Here is a 14463-nt window from a genome sequence, read left to right on the forward strand (position 1 = left end):
ACTGTGGCGGAGCTGGACACAATCCGCAGCCGCCACGCCGGGTTCCCAACTGCTGAGACCATGAGTCAACCACGTGGTCGGGATCTCGAACTATCGGGGGCGGAGCACTGCAGGTGGCCCATTAGGTGACGTCCTGACGCCGTCCCAATGGCATGTGATGTGTGCTGCGATGACATGGTTTGGGAAGGGGTGGAGCATGCGAATACAAGCACGATTTCATCGTAAAGAGGAATTCTCCACCCGATCGCTGATTATGAAATCGGCGTGGGGGAATGTTCCCGCCCGTGTTCTCCCACCAGAGTTGAATTGCTACTGATTTGCGCTCCAGGAAGCGATTCCCAATCCTCAGCCATGCATATTTATGCATGGCGAGAATTGTGAGTGGGGGAATGTTCCCGCCCGTGTTCTCCCACCGGAGTTGAATTGCTACTGATTTGCGCTCCAGGAAGCGATTCCCAATCCTCAGCCATGCATATTTATGCATGGCGAGAATTGTGAGCGGTCCCCAAGGGAATCCCGCTATCAGGCTTCCATTTTGAGTGGGCTGCCTGATTACGAGGTCCTGCAGCTGTCCCCACCCCGAATCACAAAGCAGCCCCCCAGCATCGTGGATCAGGTCCCCAATCCTGGTTATTTTGTGTTCCACTCTTCCCCCAAGTATGGGGGTGATTCTAACGACCTGCCCCTCAGAGACCCCTTGAATAGTGTACCCTCCACAGAGACCCACAGAATTTGAGCACTCCCCAGAGTGCGCCTAACTAAAGGGACCCCCTTACCCGCACCCCCTAGAGCTGTGAATTTCCAGCTTCAGCACTTCAAAATCACTCAAATGTGAGGGGGTGATTTGAATGCACTGAACTCTCTTGAAAGTGGTTGATGTTTGTAAACATTGTGGTTACAGCACATCAGAATCACTCATCCATGAAGAAAGATTAATGAAGCAAGGCGTACACCTGTGTTCATGGAAGATGTCAATCACAATCCACTAACAGAAATGCAGCTCCATGATCTGAGCAGTTCATACCCAGATCATTGCTTTTCTCGTTCCAGGAATGACACGTGGTGCTGGTGCTTCCTCTGTCTGAGTTAGCAGCTGTATGAACAGGTGAATGTTACAAAAGTTTTTTTTTCACTGCCCCTGTCTGAACTATTCTCCAGAATCCAGACAGAGGTCTCTTTTCTTGGAGGTCTGTGGGGGTTTCCTTTAGTTAGGGGGTCCCTCAGTGGGGGGGGGGGGGGTTTGTTTAATTAGGGGGTCTCTCAGTGGGGGTTCCCCTATACAGGGGGGTCCCTGTGGGAGGGTCCCTCTATTCAAGGCATCTCTGCGGGCGGTCCCCTTACTCAGGTGGTCTCTGGGAGGCCTCTTTTTGTATGGCGTCTCGGGGGGGGGGGGGGGGGGGGGGGTGTTCAATTTAGGTGGCCTCTGGGGAAGCTGTGGGTGTTGGGGTCTGGTGCGGGTGGAGAGGACTTGTCCGGCATTGTGGGGGGTGGAGCAGGGTGCCACTCGAGTGGAATTTGGGTCAACTCCCATAAGGGATTACCCCCTTGGTCCGTCCACGGCGATGTCCACCACGTCAAGGCCATGTTTGTCCATACCTGTTGCAATCAGTGCCGATGGCAGAGATTCCCAGGGCAGAGGACCAGAGAATCGTGAGGTCCAGAGAATTTGGTGCATGGCCCACTATGTGGATGAAAATGGGTCATTAAGACTGAGTTGCATCCTCCTGCTGGTGCATGGACGAGAACCCCGAATCCACCGTCAGCATGGGGCTGGAGCATTGCAAAGGTGCCAAGTCACTTTTTACCCGACACCCGATTCTCCGCTGCATTCGGAAACCCGCTACCAGAGGTGGGCAGCAGAGAATCCAGGCAATGTCTTTTTTTTATTACACTACTGAAAAACACCATTAAAAAGTGAATACATCATTAGAATATTGTTAGATTATTCATTGATTCGCTTATTTAGACTTGAATAACTTATTCGAAAATAGCTCTTGGACTGCAATGTAATATGAGATATTTTTGTTGCAGTACCTAACAAGTGTCTGTTGTTTTCCACTTCCTCTATTCGTGTTAGGATCTCAACAGAGTCTTTACCCTCTTTGTTTTCTTCTTCACCGTCTTTGCTAGGAGTGTAGTGACGGGGTTTCATCAACAGGGATTTTCTTTTGTTTACCGATGCTCCAATTTTCTGTTCCTGCATCTTTCTCTTTTTTGCCACAGAACAATTATGTAAACTTTAAAGGAAAAGGAAATGAACAATTAAACATATTTTTGTGTGTAAATATAACAAGGTGTACAAAGAAGATGATGTTTGAGTAATACTGCAGCATGTTGCTGGATTGTCAGAACGGAGAGAATCTCCTTCCTGTCCGGACTAGCTAAGAGACAACAGAGGCATATAAACTGGTAACTACTTGCTAGTGAGAATGGTCAGTGGGCCAAAGGGAAATGAGTGCATATAATTACCTTATCTAATTCTGTTAGGTAATGTTGCTCTTTATTGCAGGTAAATGTACATGAATGCTAATATAAAAATATATTTTCACGAGTACCAAGTTGCATATATGACACATTATGCTAAGTGGCATTTATTCACCTTGCAAGAGAAGCTTTGATGTAAATACATATTCTGATGATAGATTGGGATGAAGTGCTTTGACATACTTCTCAGCCAATCAAAATCCCCTTTGGTAAAGTTAATTTCATGTCTAAAAAATATTGTTTTAAGATTTGCCTCTTTAGAATTGATTTATAATTCATAAGGGCATATAAATTGCTCCTTCCAGTTTATATGCCACATGTGAATCAATATTATCAAACATCACTATTGGAAACTATTTTAGCTTATCTGTAGTATACTGAAGAGTATTGCTTTGTGATAATTTTATTAAACTTACACCTGAATCAAAGTCTGACTTTCAATTTAGACTGACTAAAACAAGACATATTAGAAAAATTGACAAAAAAAAAAGGCCAGGATCAGATCATTTTCCCTTTCTGTGAGTTCTCTTTGCAATGAACAAGTCATTCAATGCAAAAATAAGTTTTATTTCTTGTTATTTTGTTTCCTCAGTATTTGACTGCATAATGTTTGTTGAATTTTGCGTGAAATTCTGACAAATTCTACAGAAACTTTGGGCGAGTATTCTGTTTACATAGTGCAGCTTCTAGTGTTATGTACTATTACTAAGTATTGCTACACAGACTATATTGATTCACTGAGAAAAGCAGTGCTACAGGACTTTACCTGCATGGTTTGCAGCATTCTTCATGTGATTTGTCTGATATCAGTAAGGAATAGTGTACAGGCTGCATAGTTGGCAACCCACTGCACTGCCTGTCCCAGGTAAATCTGCATAAGAATATAAGAAAATAAGAAACAGGAACAGGAGTAGACCATTTGGCCAATGTGCTTGCTCCATATGATCATGGCAGATCTTGGGCTTCAACTTGACTTTCCTCCCTGTCCTCAGATCCCTTGAGAGACCAAAACATTCTCCATCTCAGCTTTAAATATATTCAACAAGGAGCACTCATAATCTTCTGAGGGACCGAATATGAAAGATTCACAAAAGAATTAGTGAAAAATTTCTTCTCAGTTAAAATCTAAATGATCAGCTCCTTATCCTGAAATTGCAACCCCTTGTTCTAGATTCCCCAGCCAAAGGGAACAACTTCTGTGTTTACCCTGTCAAGCCTCTTCATAATCTTTAAAGCTTCAATGGATCATCCCCCATTCTTCTAAATTCCAGAGAAAATAGTCCCAATTTACTCAACCTCTCATCATAGGACAGCCCCCTCACTCCAGGGACCAATCTAGTGAACCTACACTGTAATGCTTCCGATGCAAGTACATCCCTCCTTAAGTATGGAGAGCCAAACTGTCCAGTATTCCAAGTGTGATCTCACCAAAGCCCTGCATAACAGGAGAAAGACTCTTTATTCTTGTACTCTAATCTTCTTGGAATAAAGGACAATATGTCAGTTGCTTTCCTAACTGCTTGCTGTACCTGAATGCTAACATTTTGTGTTCATGTATGGGTACACCCAAGTCTCTATGCCTCATGCCATTAGAAGTGGCATTGTATGAATGAACATATCTCCCTTTATTTTTACTGGAAATGATAGGAGGCTATTTTTAATTTGATCTTGGAATGTGGGCATTGCTGAGGAGGCTGGCATTTGGTGCCCATTCCTCACTGCTCTTGAGAAGTTGGTAGTGAGCTTCTTTCTTGAACTGCTGTGGTCTGTCTGGTGTAGGTACACCCAAAGTGCTGTTAGCATAGAAGATTCAAGCTTGACTCAATGACAGTGAAGAATAGCGATATATTTCCAGGTGAGGATGATGCATCGCTTGGAGGGAAACGTGCAGGCGGTGGTAATCCCAGAGATGTTCAATTGAATTCAATGTCCAATTTTCACAAACCATGACATATTTTCACAAAAATAAAATTCTATTGGTAGAACACAACTTATAACAGCAACACTTGGGGGAGAAATTTATGCTTTTTGGCAGGGATCTGACCTAGAATTGTGCAGTTCACCAATGCCCACTCAATAGAGTGTTATTCAAACAATTAGTGGCTGCCTGGCAGGAAGCCAGTCAATAACCTGCGAGAATGGTGGTCAGCGCACCCAATCAGGACTCCAGGGTAGGGAAAGAGGGATCAGGTCATGAACTGGAGGTCTATCACAGCCTCCTATTTAAAGGCACCCTGGCATGGGTTGATGTCACACACAATTCGTGGTCTGGAGGCAGAAGTTTGAATCAAATCCATTGAACCAGCTGCAAGTAAGAACTTGCTTTTAAAGTTTGGTGACTATTGTGCCAGGGAGGAAAGAACATTTGAAAACACCTGATCCATTCCCCTTTTGAGCAACAAGTGTTTAGGAAAATACTCAAATTCTATTCTTTAACTCTGTCTCTCTGCAGAGGCTGTAAGGACACAATATTGTGCAGAGAATGGAGGGAGCGGCTATTGAAGGGCCTGGACAGTTTGACGATAAGTCCCTGTGAGTCCTCCTCTAGGCTGTGAGAGATTGGCAGCGGGTCCTCACGGCTTCTGATGGGAAGAGGAGATCTCCAAACCACACCAAAGTAATCTGGATGGAGCTCTCTACTGCCATGGAGTTGTCATGGCTGCAGTGCCATAAAAGTTCTTCATAAGTTCATAAGATATAGGAGCAGAAATAGGGCAATTACCTCTTATGATCTGTCAATGTGAGTGTTTAACCATTCTACAGACGCACCTATATGGGTGGGTATGAGGGGTGAAATGTATCAAGTATGGGTTTGGCTACAGTCTAGTGCATAGAGCAGTATGAAGCAGATATACCACTCTGCATGGCAATGGGGGATTCTGGGGGGGGGGGGGGGGGGGGGCTGGGGTGGTTGATTGGAGTGGCACTTATGAGATGTAATTTTTTTTTGTTATTCTTTCATGGGATGTGGGCAAAGCCAGCATTTGTTGCCCATCCCTAATTGCCTTCAATTTGAGTGGCATTTCTTTTAAGAGTCAATCACATTGCTGTGGATCTGGAGTCACATGTAGGCCCGACGAGGTGAGGACAGCAGATTTCCTTCCCTAAAGGACATTAGCGAACCAAATGGGTTTTTACAACAATCGACAATGGTTTCATGGTTACGGGATGAACAGTGGCACAGTGGTTAGCACTGCTGCCTATGGAGCTGAGGACCCGGGTTCGATCCCAGCCCTGGGTCACTGGCTGTGTGCAGTTTGTACATTCTCCCCGCGTCTGTGTGGGTTTCACCCCCACAACCCAAAGATGTGCTGGTTTGGTGGATTGGCCACGCTAAATTGCCCCTTAATTGAAAAAAAAAATAATTGAGTACTCTGAATTTATATTTTTAAAAATGGTTTCATGGTTACTATTATACCCCTTTGCCTGGGATGACCTTGGTGGGCTTCCTCTGTTTGCATGAGGCCATGAGAGCCTGGTGTGATGGGAGTCTCCTGCACAGTGGCGGGAAGCTCAGCTGTTTCCATGACACTCTGAAGCATTTGTGGCAATTGCCGAGGGGCAGAAGAGTGACTGTCTCCATCAGAAGCACCCTGAGGTGCCCCCTGATGGCTACAGCAAATGCCCATCTGCGATTACGGCGTCTTTGGGGGGGGCAGAGCATCCAGAAAATGGCACCGCCCCTGACTTTGGCGTAAAAACGGATTCTCCGGCCAATCGCTGCCAATTGGTGTCAGCAATCGGAGAATCCAGACCTTTGGGTATTTGTTCTAAGAATTATTGGTTAATTCACTTGTGTTGTGACTCCGGGTCAAGGGAGGTTGCAATTGACTATGAACTAGTCATAACAACAGGTATAGGGTGCCCAGCAACACAATTCGAGGCAATCTCTCCAGTTAACATGTCAGACAGTGATAGGACCATGTCTATGGAGAGATGCAGTCTTTTTGGGTATAGGCATTCTGACATTTGGAGGTATACTCTGTTGGCAGTATTGTGCCTTTGCCTAGCTGACCCTTCCTCAGCAGCAGGTTCAACAACTGCCTGATCCACAGTGAGCACCTGTGCTTGGCCAGTTTCCCTCTTCCTCCTCATCCTCAATGGAGCGGGAGTTTTGCCTGGCCTTCCCATTGGGCCACTGTATCTCAGGGTTCAAGACTGGAGTACAGAAAATTAACCTTACATCCTACACTAGATGCCGTTTCCTGACACTGGGCGAAATTGTCCACCCCACGGCGCTGCAAACACGAACAACGATCAGGCAGAGAATCCGATGTCTGGCCAGAATCGAGGTCCATGTACGGCGCCGATTCTAGAGCTATGCTCCAATCCCTCCCTGGTGGTGGTAATGAGGTTTGCTCCCCGCACCAGTAGAGGCATGCAAACCAGGCAGTTGCATGCATTTAAATGTATGTAGCGTATTTGATCCAGAATGCTCTGGGCCTCTGTGAAGATCCGCCCCTCTCAGGTGAAAGTCACGTGGGCGCAGTTTGCTACAGGTATTTACAAACGGGGACTGGACACCATGGCTGCTGAGCGGGGAGGGAGAAGGTAAGCAAAGTATGAAAAAATTGTAAAAATTATACCGAACGGAGAATTCTGCCCACTATTTTCCAGTGTCTCCCAAACGGAGAATTTCACCATCTATCTCCCATTGAAGGCTCAAAACAATTATTCAAGTACCTTGCTATACTAACAAACTCTCCCACCTTCTCCAGTCGACTCTACTACTGGAGTCAGCCATATTCCAGCCTGCAGCTTTTTATCTATTTGCATTTGCAACGCCTCCTCATACCTGCAGTAACTCCCTCTGAACATTGTTCATCTATGAATCACTGAAAAATGGTATGGACGTTGTAAAATCTATGTCTACTGGCCAATTAACATGATCAATAGCTTGTTAATTATTTTATTAAAAATGGCGGGCAGGCTGCCAATATGGGTGTCCCCCCAACATCCGCACTGTCGAGACCAGCGTGATGACACTGGATTAGCGATTTGTAACATTGCGGCAGAATTTATGGGAAGGTGGGGGAGCAGCGGCCCCGATTTCACACTTCTGCACAGTAATTAATTGGGACAAGTAGAAAGCATTTAATTTATCCTGTAACTGAGTTCCAGAATGTAGCAATGTTGCAGTAATCTAAACACATCTGACGATTACTTTGTAAATAGCAGATGGTATTTTGTACAATGCAATATATTGGTGTCATATGCTCAATATAATAATAACATGGACTGTTTTGGGGCTTGCACTGTCCCACAGACTCAGTGTAGGGCGAGTGTCAATTACATTTGCATAAATGAATGTCCTGATGAAAATTGGAAAATCTGGACAGCTAGCAGGAAATGGGAAATAGGAAAATGAATATCCTGGGCGGGATTCTCTGCACCCGAATCGCGGTCAGCGTGAGGGCGGAGAATGGGCATCAAACCCGCGATCGGGTCCGACGCTGCTCCCGCGATTCTCCAGTTGCCGGAGAATCGCCGCAAATTGGACGATCGCGGTCGACGCGGCGCTGGTCGAGGGCCGTTGAAAGTCAACTGGCCAAATTCCAGCCGACGTGGTACTCTCATAGTTCCAGCCAGTGGGCACATGGTGTCGGACACAGTCCACGGGCGCCCTGGTGGGGGGTTCCTTCGCCGGGGGGGGGGCCTCCAGGACTGCCAGGGTTCTGATCGGGGGCCACCGATCAGTGGGTGCACGCAATTTGGGGGGGCCTATCTTCTTGGTGTTGGTTCGCGGTGTGGGTCGGCCATGTCACGTGGGGTGGCTGACTGAGGCTGCCACCGTGCGCTTGCGCGGACCCCTGACCAGAAGTGCAGGGCACCGTATCGACAGCCGGAGCTGCGAGGAGTACTCCGGGGCCCTGCAACTTGCCTGGATATCGCAGAATCACTCTGGACTTACTCCAGGTAAGTCCAGAATGATTCGTGCACGTTTTTTCATGGGCGTGGGGACATAGCCCCATTACTGGAGAATTCCATCCCCTGTCTCTTCACCACCAGAATACACTCATGTGAAATTTTAAACAATCAGTTCTACTCTAAACTGGCTCAAGTGCTAATGCGTTATCTCCCTAGTAGATTCATCTAAGCGCAGCCAACAGAAATAGTGTGGACATGTTTGGGTAGATTTCCTTGCGCCCTGCTCCCGAATAGCTCCAAAAACATCAGTTCACAACAGAGGCACAAAGAGCAGCCAAACATCCTCTGTCCACCTGACTGAATTTGAAGAGGTTAGTGCAATTTAAATCATATGTAAATTGGCGTACAATTGCTCAACTCACACATTTTCTCCCATTGTGTTTGAGGCAGATCTCGGGCAGTGTTTTGCACTTCCTCAGCTGCCATTTGTTTCTTTTTGGGTTTATAGTGACAAGTACTATTAAGCAAAGAGTTTTTTTTGAACGAAGAATTGGTTTTGCTGCATCAGAGCTCATTGCTGACTATGATTAGTTTCATTTACTTAATGACAGAAGGTGTTTTGTGTCACCTGCATTTTGAAAAATGGCTCATTTCAGAGCAGATAAGGGTAAACAACCACAAGCTATCAGGCAACTTATATCCCCCTGTCCTAAGCCAGAGACAAGATTGCCTCATCACAAATTAAGGTTCCACCCTTCACTCGCCTCGTAACTATTTCATTCCACAATGAGTGAAAGGTGTCACAATCAAACCAGTACAATCCTCCGACTGCTGCACCATCAACCTTCACACCCACCCCGGTTTTCCTTGGCCTACTTCTGATAAACGTGATGGTACACTTTAAGCAATTTCTTCAAGTAAACTGTCCAGTGCCCACATTCTGGCTTGGGTTACACTTGCAGTCCTAAACCTGGCACAGCAGCACATATACATTGACAAGAAGTAGCCCATTTAATTAAACTACAATGCATCTGGTATAAACATTTAATCTTCTTGGCCAAAATGAGTCTCAATGCTTCCTAATATGAATCAGAAGCTGACAATTCTAAGATTGACTATTCTATGCCCTATCAAGGAGGCTGAATGCCTCAAGAACTATTGTTTTCTCTGTGGGACATCCAAAGGAACAGGTCCTTTAAGGTGCCAGCTGCTTTTGAAGTTGAGGGAGTATCTATAACTCATGCTGTGTGACGGGTCCAAGATTATGCCCAATAGGAGACAGCTCTGTTTGCCTTCCCAATGGCAAAAATATCCTGGATTCTCCAGCCAAGTGGAATAAACAGGTACTAGTGATAGACCAATGGAATATTGGCCCCATGCAAAAGAGATAGCTTCCTGAAGGTCAGTACTTGGGGAGCACTGTAGCACAAGTGGCTAGCACTGTGGCTTCACAGCGCCAGGGTCCTAGGTTCAATCCCCGCTGGGTCACTGTCTGTGCAGAGTCTGCACGTTCTCCCCATGTCTGCGTGGGTTTCCTCCGGGTGCTACGGTCTCCTCCCACAGTCCAAAGACATGCAGGTTAGGTGGATTGGCCATGATAAATTGCCGTTAGTGTCCAAAAAGGTTAGGAGGGGTCATTGGGTTACGGGGATAGGGTGCAAGTGAGGGCTTAAGTGGGTCGGTGCAGACTCGATGGGCCAAATGGCCTCCTTCTGCACTGTATGTTCTATGTACTGGAGATCGCTGGTCAGCATAACATTTAAATGTTAAAAGAAAGAAAGAATTGCATTTCTATAGCACTTTTCAGGACCACATGTGTTTCAAAAGGCATTCCAGCCAATAAAGTACTTCTGAAATGTAGCACTGATATGATGTAAGAAATGCAGCAAACAGTTTGGGCTCAGCAACATCCCAGTCAGCAGTGTGATAATGAGCAGTTTTTCTGTCTTGTGATGTTGATCGAGGGTAAAGTACTGACCAGGGCATCAAGAATTACTCTTCTTTGAAATAGAATCATGAGATTTTTACAGCCACCCAGGCAAGCAAAAGCCTCAGTGTAATATCTCATTGAAAGACTGAACTTCTGGCAGTGCAGCACTCTCTCTCAATATGATCATAGCATCATAGCTCATGGATGCTTAGAGCTAGTATGTTCTGAAGGCCAGAAGCTCAATTGGGCCTCTGGCCTCATCCCAGTAAGCTGCATGAGCTGTAGCTCAACATTTTCCAAGAGATTAATGTTGGGCCACTGGTCTTGCCTGCAGTGGATCTTAGTTACACCGGGAAAGGGCAGCACGGTGGCCTAGTGGTTAGCACAACCGCCTCACGGCGCTGAGGTCCCAGGTTCGATCCCGGCTCTGGGTCACTGTCCGTGTGGAGTTTGCACATTCTCCCCGTGTCTGCGTGGGTTTCGCCCCCACAACCCAAAAATGTGCAGAGTAGGTGGATTGGCCACGCTAAATTGCCCCTTAATTGGAAAAAATAATTGGGTAATCTAAATTTATTAAAAAAAAGTTACACCGGGAAGGGGGAACGATAATGGGTATTTGACTGCTTACAGGCCACCAGTGGGCCTCAGGATGCTGTGGAACTGTGAGGTGCATTCTTGCTTCTGGTTCCACAACAAGAAGCAAAACAATTATTTTTTACTTACCTCCTATGGTGAGTTGTCAGGATGCATATATGGCAGAAAATTTTAAATAAAACAGGATTGGTGCTGACTCAGTTCAAGGCAGCCCAGTCTAGTGAGAGTATACCTTTTTTAGACAGTCACCAGAGACCCTGAAAAATGTGCTTTTGAATGTAGCACCACAAAAATTGGGCTTGCCAAATGGGTACAATATGGATCAGTTTCTACTCCTGTAACGTTTTTAGCTTGGCTATGTATGCAACCTTCCTGTACCTCCCTTGCTCTCTTTTTTCCTCTCTTTGTCTACAATGATACTTTGGGATGTTCTCTTTAGCCATTTTGAGTTGCTTAAATGGCTCACACTTTACAAAGAAAACACGAATCACTGTCTGCATTAAAACAGTTATTGTATTCAAATTAATTAATTATAGGCTGGATTCGCCGGTACCCAGCCTCGTGTTTCTTAACGGCGCGCCGTTCGCTGGTGGGATTCTCTATTCCTGTCGCCTGTTAATGATACTTCCTGTTGAAGATACGCCACGCTGCCGGGAAACCAACAGGCAGGGTTGCACTGCTGGCAGGAACAGAGAATCCCAATGGGCAGAGAATTCCAGCCGATATCTGAAAAGTTTTCAAATGCTTTTGTGAAAGAAGGCACCATATAAATGCAGGTTTGTGCATCTGATTGTATTCTGAGCTGATCACACTGTGTAACTTATTGGTTGTCACTGCAGCAACTAAAACTGGCTCTCTTTTGGGACAAGCTACTGCAAGAACCTCAGTGATGCTGCTACAATCCTGTTAGTGACGGTTAACATTTTAAAACAAAATATATCCGGAATATGAACTGATAGCACTATGCCATACAATTTCACATTTTAAAACACAAATAAACTTTACGACATATCAAGAAGAATTAAACAAAGTAAGCACCATTAACTTAACACAATAGCCTCTAAAACATTATGGGCGGAATTCTCCGCTCCCGGGAAAAATCGGGAGGGCCGTCGTGAACTCGGCCGAGTTTCACAACGGCCTCGGAGGCCACTCCTCGCCCCCTATTCTCCCCTCCCGGCGGGGCTAGGAGCGGCGCTCCGTAACTCTCGGCCGCGGGGGCGTCGCGCCAAGAATGACACGGCCGGCGCGCCTAATGACGTCAGCCACGCATGCGTAGTTTGGCCGGCACCAACTCGCGCATGCGCGGCTGACGTCATGACGCTGACGGCACGAATCCGCGCATGCGTGGTGGCCGTCTTTCCCCTCAGCCGCCCCGCAAGTCGTGGCGGCTTGATATTGCGGGGCGGCGGAGGGGAAATAGTGCGTCCGATTTGGACGCCAGCCCGACGATCGGTGGGCACCGATCGCGGGCCTGTCCCCTCCCGAGCACAGTCGTGGTGCTCTTTCCTTGCTAGGCCACCTACAAGCCCCAAACGGGCTTCTCACTCCCGTTTCACGACGGCAGCGACCAGGTGTGTTTGCCGCCATCATGAAACGGCCGCAAATGGCAGGCCGCTCGGCCCATCCGGGTCGGAGAATCGCCGTTCGCTGTGAAAAACGGCGAGCGGCGATTCTTCCAAGCCGGGGGGGGGGGGGGGGGGGGGGGGAGAGAATCACAGGGGGCGCCAGGAGGGCGTGAAATTTGTCAGGGGGCCCTCCCGCGATTCTCCCACCCAGCGTGGGGAGCGGAGAATCGCACCCCCAGTTTTTAAAATTCCATTCTTGTCATGGACAGAATGTATTCACTCTCTTACTTACAGCAATCAGTATGTTTTGTATGGAAAGATGTGTCTCTTTTCTTACCCTTGGAGTGTGTACTCCATTTAAATAATTTGGCAGCAAGCTCGCATGAGTTTAAAATGAAGAAGGTAATTTATTCTCACACTAACACAACATCACATACTCAGTATCATGCATACACACAATGGTTGAATACAGATAAAGGTAGTCCACTTTTACAGATTATGGCTAATTCAGTCTCAGATTTACAATTTCCAGTCTCCCGCATGTCAGTGCTGTCGATCTTGAACATTGAATGGATTCTATGAGTTAAAGTTGAAGAGTCTTGTAAAGCAAAGGTCAACAGCAAGTTGCAAGGTTTCTCATAGTTGAACATCTAGAAGGTTGGTTCTCAGGTGAACTTTGAAACTAAAGCAGGTTAAATCCATTGACTGCTTGATGACTGGCCCTTAGTTTCTGAGTTTGGTTCTCAAGTTGGCAGATGGCAAATGCTTTTGTTGGATCTGGGTCCTGGGGTAATAAATATTCAATTCCTGAAACCAGCTTTAATCACATGACTACTGGGTTAACACTTCTGCGGCCCACACAATGTAGTTTGGATGGGGAGGCTATTGTGACACAATGGGAAATTGATAGTTTGATCTTCCCTTTTGTCCATTGTGAAACATGGAGGCAGGCATAGTTTAGAGATGCTAGTCCATTCTAAAGCAACAAGATGCAAGAATTCTACAAATTGCTGTGAGCTACCTTCACCCACGTCCACACTTAATTATGTACTTTCCAGAGACTTGTTACTGTTTGTAGTCCAAATGTCAGAAGTCATATGATTTGTGGCAGCCACCTTAACAGTTTGTTTCTGTCCAATTATTAACGTGTTGACTGAGAAAGTTCATACTATAACATGCCAGTACTGGGTATGACATTTTAAAACATATGAATTACAAACCAGATTTGCACAACAATGCCCATGCATTCAATAGTTTTTTGTCTGTGGGTAACAGGAAAGTGAGGAACTAAGTAATAAACTACTGTGTCCAAACCTGTCTTTGTATTCAATGCGTATGTAAAAATACCTTTGACTGTGCGGTTATGACAGCGATAGATTGCTTTCTAGCTGACAACCATACCCAAAATGTGTTAATTGACAGGTAAGAAAAAATAATGGGGCGCGATTCTCCGCAAATGCGGCGAGTCAGCTGCCATGACGCTTGGCGCACGGGCTTAGCGACGGTCGCTAAGCCCGCAATGCCGTACTTCACGGGGCCGTGCTGCTAGCCCCGCCCGGGGGGGAGAATCGGGTCCCGGGAGGGGGCGCGGAGGCTGCCATGAAACACGGCCAGTTTCACGGCAGCCTTTACGACTCGCCGCATTTGCAGAGAATCGCGCCCATAATTTTCAGGTTAAAGTGACCTGCATGATAGAACAACTGAATAATTTACTGTTTCGTTCGCTGCTCTATGCTGGTAGTAAGAACTATGCTCTAACTCCACAAACTACCATTTCATTGGCTGGCACATCTATCATTCTTATTAAAACATATGTTGCTACATTCTGCTCATTAAGTTCGATGCCTTTAAACTGACTGCCAAAATATTTAATCATTGCTAACATACTGTCAATTTATTCTTTTTCAATTTTGCTCAGAAATCCTTACTTGTATTTGCAATGAATTCAGCAAAATAGAAATAAAGTTAGGGTTAACAGCTGGTTAAAATATAGCTGGTGTTTTATACTTTCCTACTGGC

At 46.0% G+C, this 14463-nt stretch overlaps 1 protein-coding gene across 1 annotated transcript in view; it reads right to left on the reverse strand.

Annotated features, from left to right (window-relative positions):
* The window catches only part of st18 (ST18 C2H2C-type zinc finger transcription factor), a 458310-nt gene that overhangs the window by 129094 nt on the left and 314753 nt on the right, over positions 1-14463 (reverse strand). The window contains exons 6-7 of the mRNA XM_038809340.1: positions 3251-3355; positions 2035-2237 (exon numbers count right to left, since the gene is read on the reverse strand). Of these exons, the coding sequence (XP_038665268.1) occupies positions 2035-2237; positions 3251-3355 (308 nt within the window). The remainder of the gene's footprint in view (positions 1-2034; positions 2238-3250; positions 3356-14463) is intronic.

Source organism: Scyliorhinus canicula, chromosome 10, assembly GCF_902713615.1.
Source record: "Scyliorhinus canicula chromosome 10, sScyCan1.1, whole genome shotgun sequence".
Classification (NCBI taxonomy): Eukaryota; Metazoa; Chordata; class Chondrichthyes; order Carcharhiniformes; family Scyliorhinidae; genus Scyliorhinus; species Scyliorhinus canicula.